The sequence below is a fragment of the Physella acuta genome, unplaced genomic scaffold, assembly GCF_028476545.2.
Source record: "Physella acuta isolate Inbredline_101_S28 unplaced genomic scaffold, ASM2847654v3 ptg001923l, whole genome shotgun sequence".
NCBI lineage: Eukaryota > Metazoa > Mollusca > Gastropoda > Physidae > Physella > Physella acuta.
The window spans coordinates 21457-28313 of NW_026733428.1; the positions used below are offsets into that span (position 1 = coordinate 21457).

A 6857-nucleotide genomic window follows, 5' to 3' on the forward strand; every position below is an offset into this window, starting at 1 on the left:
ATAAATTGTAATAGGAATTGATTAACATACTCTATTTTGACAGAGTTCAGACAAGATTTTAGAAAAATATCGATGTTTAAAAAAAATTCAACTGCAATTTTTAGGGGGGTTGTAGGCTGAGGTGTGACGTCATTTTAGGGGGGGTCTGGCTTTTTGTGACGACGTGGGGCGGAGGGGAGGGGAGGGGAGGGAGGGGGGGGGGGGGTAGGTAAAAATCGTCAAAAAAGCGTGACGAAAAGCGGAGAAAAAAGTCTGGAAGAAACACTGATCAGGAAGAGGCTTTTTATGATATTGGCCTATTTTTAAACACTAGGGTCGGGTAAAAAAATTCGGCTCCTTTAAATTTTTAGAACAATTCAGTATATTTTTATTTTAAAGTACAATGAAAATTACTTTTTTTATCATTAAATTCAATCAAGAAAAAAAATACTAGACTAGCAGGTATGAAAAAACAAAAGATAAAGGTAGACACAAGTAGACAGACTAAATAATGTAATGAATTAATTCGTTTATTCATTTGTTTACATTATACTTTTTAGACTCATTCCAAATAAAGAACGACAACAACTTTCGAACTTCCGTGCCGCCAGAAAGAAAAATGATACTAAATCTAAATCTGCGTCTTTAATAGTATTTTGATTTATCGCTTATAAATTTTAAAATGAGTTCTTCTGCTAAGGTAAATTGAACAATAGATTGTAAATTAATTTTATGTGCATGGACCAAGAAAAAAATCGGTAATTTAATGAATTACGCCCACTCACATCCTAAAAACAAAAAGTCAAAAACATGTCTTGAGCTCTGTCCTGTTATCGATATGTAAACAAGCTTGTAGGCACACTGACGATGATGAATTAGATTCTATTTATTTATATGACTCAACTCAACTGCCTTTTCAGCAACCATAAGCTTAAACGACCCAACCACGCCAACCTCTGATAAGTCCAGAGTTCGAACCCCTGGCAGATGCTGGGGACAGCCACTCATCTAGCTAGGAGAGACAACTCCAAAATAAAACAACTTAGTGTATAGAGTCCTTGCAAACACGTGACCTAAATCACGTGATACCTACGCCCGCCGCCACAGTGGTGTACATCAGACGTAAACACAATCAGCTGTTCGCCAGCGCTGGACGTGTTCACCAGCGCTGGACGTGTTCACCGTATGTAAAGAATCGCGCCCGCGGAAAAGGAAAAATATGTTAAAAAACTTTAACTCTTAGGAATTGAAGATCCTTATACAGTTATTGACAGTTTCGTGGATAATATAAATTTGTGGCCGAAATTTCTAAATAAAAATACTGTTAGTAATACCGTTTGCGTTTAGAGTTTAAGTAGACGAAGCTGATCAAATGCAGTAATATATTATAGGTTATCTACTGTAGCAAACGTGAGACCACTTAACTCCTACAAAACCCACACTACAACGGCTAATATAATCCATGGGTAATAACCAATCTGGGTAGCATGTTATACAATTTAAGACCCTTATAATCTTGCAGGGAAGTAATCAGACACATTAATACTGACGTTCAACTTTCATGATGGCTGCCCCCACCCGTATCTAGCCCACAATAAAACCAAAGAGGAGTCTGCCCTGCCCTCCCCTGAAAATGTCTCACCTCCGTGATACCCAGCCCCACAGAGATAGTATTTCTTATATAATTTTGACCCTCAGGGCCCAGCAGGGAGAACAAAGGGGAAAGTCCAACTGGTCTCCCCTCAACACTTCTCACCTCGGTGTCATGTTATGTCATTTATAGCACACATGGCTTATCAGGGGAAAGCATTAAGGCATTAAGAATCTTAACTCTGGACAGCTACACACTAGTATACTAGCTACACACTAGGTGCCTACTGTAAACTACTAGACTGTAGGCCCTATGTAGACCTGCAATTGTATCAATTGTAGACCGGGTCCATTGTTATTATTCTAAACCATCTCACTTATAATGTTTCTAGCTTGATTTGTTTCTTTTATAAACAGTGGATTTAAAAAAAAATTTAGCCTAATCATTAACCAAATAATAATAATGTGGTTATTTGTTGTTGGCTGGTATGATCTAGATTGTACTACTAGGCTACAAAAACTTAGTAGACCAATTACTAGATATGAATTTGAATTTAATTAAACTCAGTCCAGTATCAGATACATATTGCTGTAAAAAGACAACAAAGTAGGTAGGCCTTAGTAATTTATTAAAGCCTTCTACTACAATAATATCAACTACATGCTTGTATAAAGTTTTTACAATTTAATTTAAGTAGCAGATTCTAGATCTAAGTCTAGTCATAAAATCTATTTCAATTTCAGAAAATTTCGTTTGCTAAAAAAATGATTAGATAATAGAGCGAGATTTTAGATCTTAGAGACAATTAAATGCTTTATTAGGCCTATTATGACTACTTTTGATTTATTATGGGTGTATTTTGAATCGAATGTAGATCTAAAGTAATTAAATTTAAGTAAAGAAGTAGATTCTAGATTCTATGTCTACCCAGCGGAGCCAGGTATTAGGCCTACTATTAGATCTTATTATTCTTATTAGCCTATTACTTTTGACTTTGTCTTTTACTATTAGTATTTGTGAAGGTCGAGCATATTTGTTTTATTAATAGTTATCTTTTATAATTAAAATGAAGTTTATTATTTTACTGTCCTTACCTGAAACAAAGTATCGAGAACTGCATTTGATCAGATTCCGCTACTTTAACTCTAAACGCAAACAGTATTACTAACAGTATTTTTATTTAGAAATTTTGTCCACATATTTATTTATACGAAACTGTCAATAACAGTATAAGGATCTTCAATTCCTAAGAGTTCAAGTTTTTTAACGTATTTTTCCTTTTCCGCGGGCGCGATTCTTTACATACGGTGAACGCGTCCAGCGCTGGTGAACACGTCCAGCGCTGGCGAACAGCTGATTGTGTTTACGTCTGGTGTACACCACTGTGGCGGCGGGCGTAGGTATCACGAACGGACGTGACGTCATATGAAAGGACTCTATTGTTGTTTGTTCTTGGTTGGACAAAATCTATGGATTCACTATGGAAGCAAATCCATAAAAAAAGCAGGCTGAAATCTGAGTAACCATGACACGTATACACGTTAATTGTATAGGCCCTACTTAATAATAATAAAGGCGGGAATCCCTTTCAACACTAAAATTAAGAATGGAGAGAAAAAAACTGCCTTTTCTATATTTTAAAACTGAAACAGTGGCCGTCCTTGCACACTGACAATGATTAAATATTTATAGTGATAATGATATGACTCAACTGTCTTTTCTACATTTTTAAAAACAGTACAGTAATTTCACTTTGTGACTACTTTCTTGATCATAACTCTAACTAAGGGGCCGTCCTTTTACTAATTATGTCATGCTTTTTTTTTCCTATTATAGTATGTGCTATAGTTACAGTGACTGTCACATAACATATCCCACCAAAATAATGAAAAAATACTATAAAAAATGACAAATTAAACCAAAGCTAAAAAGAACTGTAGCCTAAATAGGTACACTATAGTATGTTGTCTAGAAAATTACCTCAGAAACTTACAATATCTGAGTCTACTTTTACATTCCTGGCTAATGGGACTCAATGTGGTGCTCACTGGGATGAAAGAAAACACTGCTAAATCTAGTCTAGTCTAATTGAATCTCATTATTTTAATTACGAGATCTATCTCATTGAAGTAAATTTTTAAAAATTGATCATCTGTTCTAAACCAGAAAAGTGTTTTTGTAACTGAATTATTTCACTACATAAATGAGCATGGGCCTTAAAAAATCTATGTTTTGTTTTGCAATGGATATTTTTGCTGTGGAATAGGTTTAAGTTTAATTCTAGAATAATTAAAAATTCTTACCAATATTTCTTTATTTAACAATACATGTACACAGGCTTAAAAAATACTTAATTACATGTCATACAGACATTGCGGGAGGTGTATAATTCTACAAAAAAATGTTCACATACTCTTTCATCAGGTTGGAGAAATTTTCACAGCTGCTGGCTCTGCTTTTACCAAACTAGGAGAACTAACTATGCAGCTTCACCCTTCTTCAGATCAAAATGCTGGGGGAATAGGGTAGGTAACTCTTTTAGAAATATTAATTTTATTTGCTGAGTTATATCTCTTTTATTTCCAGTTTTAATTGTGAATTTTTTTTTTATTCAGTACTCTGAGAAATGGTTAATCATTAATTTCTATTAATGTAACATTATTTTGGAGGAAACAGATTTATTTCATTTATATTTATATCATTCATACATGGCATGGTATTTTTTTTTTTTTTACATTTTGTAGACCTGTTTTTAATTTTTATTATAAACTGTTAGAAATGGTCATCTTAAAAGCTTTGTTGTATGTAAAATAATTTCAGAGGAAAATGGACGGAGCAAGAAATAGAGATGTTGAGAGGTGCAGTGAAGCGGTTTGGAGAAGATCTAAACAAGATCAGTGAAGTTATTAAAAGCAGAACTATGTAAGTCATTACAACACTGCAACTTGGTTCACTTGTGCAAATTGGTATCACAGTTATAAGTTGAAACAAAAATATATAGTTTTTTAATAAGAAATCAACAAAATTTTATAAAGCTTATTATTCTTGTGATAATAAAAGTAGTGCAGCTAACTCTAGGAAACAGAAAGCATGCTTCATGTTATATTTTGATCCCTACAGCTCACAGATCAGAACACAGCTAAAGAGAAAAGCCTATGAAGATGCTGGCCTTCAGCCACCGTCCACCACCACCCCAGCCAAAACACCAACCGCAACAAAAGCAGCTGCCAAACAAGCTGTTTCCTCAGTCTCAGCCCAAGTGACTGCCGAGCCTCATGCTAAAAAACAAAAAACCTCTGGTCAGTTTTCTTTTTTTTTCATTTTTTTCTTTTGTATGCTGAGCCTCATACTAAGAAACAAAATAACCTCCAGTTAGTTTTCTCTTGTTCCTCTCAATCTTTTGTTTGCTGAGCCTCATGCTAAGAAACAAAAAACCTCTGGTTAGTTTTCTCTTGTTCCTCTCAATTCTTTTGTATGCTGAGCCTCATGCTAAGAAACAAAAAAAACTCTGGTTAGTTTATCTTGTTCCTCTCATATCTTTTGTTGAACTCCCCATTACAAGTAGCCAGAGAAAACATGAGCTTTGAATAATTGTTACTCTGTCTTGAATGTTAAATGAATATTTTTGTTTGATCTCCAGAAGTGACACTGAGTGCTCTCAATGCACCTGAGGGAGATGTGGATATTGAAGGGTTGGGTGACTCCAGCAGTCATAAAAAACTGGACTTTGACTCAGGTGGGAAGTGCTTGGCCGTAGAAAGAATTAATATTGCTATTTAGATTACATAATTATATACATTGTTTAAAGTAACTATAATCACATTTTCTCCAATCAAATATAATTAAATAGTATTGCAATTAAATTTAGAGGGTTTTTTTAATGATGTATTTGATAAATTAAAAAAAAGAGATTCTGCAAGTTTAAAATAAAATTTGATTATAGGTTAAGTAATAAATTGTTGATGTTACAGTGTAACTAACAAACAATTCTAATTTCCTTTACAGATGTGGATTCAAGTATGTTGTAATGAAAGGGCTGTGTGGTATGGTAGTGTTTTGATGAGTGTGTTGAAATTCTTAATGGGCAATTGTCACTTAATGTCAAGTGAGTTATTGTATTATAGAATGGTGTGCCAGATTTCTTGGGGGTATCATTGATTGATTCTGTTGTTATGATTGTAATGTTATGATTGTAGTAGTGTTTTATTACTATGAATTTTAGTAGTATTGCATGAGAGCAATGATATTTTAATGCTTTTTACTAGGTAATTATGTTTTTTGTTTTGCTAGATAGTAAATTACTGGTGTTATAATGTCACTTGCCCAGGCAGTGATATTTTAATGTCACTTGCCCAGAAGTGATATTTTAATGTCACTTGCCCAGGAAGTGATATTTTAATGTCACTTGCCCAGGCAGTGATATTTTAATGTCACTTGCCCAGGCAGTGATATTTTAATGTCACTTGCCCAGGAAGTGATATTTTAATGTCACTTGCCCAGGAAGTGATATTTTAATGTCACTTGCCCAGGAAGTGATATTTTAATGTCACTTGCCCAAGCAGTGATATTTTAATGTCACTTGCCCAGGAAGTGATATTTTAATGTCACTTGCCCAAGCAGTGATATTTTAATGTCACTTGCCCAGGAAGTGATATTTTAATGTCACTTGCCCAGGAAGTGATATTTTAATGTCACTTGCCCAGGAAGTGATATTTTAATGTCACTTGCCCAGGAAGTGATATTTTAATGTCACTTGCCCAAGCAGTGATATTTTAATGTCACTTGCCCAGGAAGTGATATTTTAATGTCACTTGCCCAGGAAGTGATATTTTAATGTCACTTGCCCAAGCAGTGATATTATAATGTCACTTGCCCAGGAAGTGATATTTTAATTTCACTTGCCCAGGAAGTGATATTTTAATGTCACTTGCCCAAGCAGTGATATTTTAATGTCACTTGCCCAGGAAGTGATATTTTAATGTCACTTGCCCAGGAAGTGATATTTTAATGTCACTTGCCCAGGAAGTGATATTTTAATGTCACTTGCCCAAGCAGTGATATTTTAATGTCACTTGCCCAGGAAGTGATATTTTAATGTCACTTGCCCAGGAAGTGATATTTTAATGTCACTTGCCCAGGAAGTGATATTTTAATGTCACTTGCCCAGGAAGTGATATTTTAATGTCACTTGCCCAAGCAGTGATATTTTAATGTCACTTGCCCAGGAAGTGATATTTTAATGTCACTTGCCCAGGAAGTGATATTTTAATGTCACTTGCCCAGGAAG

The 6857-nt window shown here is 34.6% G+C and overlaps 1 protein-coding gene across 1 annotated transcript; it reads left to right on the forward strand.

Moving 5' to 3' along the window:
* Window positions 1-551: 551 nt before the first annotated feature.
* LOC131931235 (chromatin complexes subunit BAP18-like) lies at window positions 552-6209 on the forward strand. The gene is made up of 6 exons (XM_059287964.1): window positions 552-679; window positions 3995-4095; window positions 4391-4492; window positions 4691-4869; window positions 5211-5306; window positions 5576-6209. The coding sequence occupies exons 1-6, from the start codon at window positions 662-664 to the stop codon at window positions 5596-5598; spliced, it is 519 nt and encodes a 172-aa protein (XP_059143947.1). The 5' UTR covers window positions 552-661; the 3' UTR covers window positions 5599-6209.
* The last annotated feature ends 648 nt before the right edge of the window (window positions 6210-6857 follow it).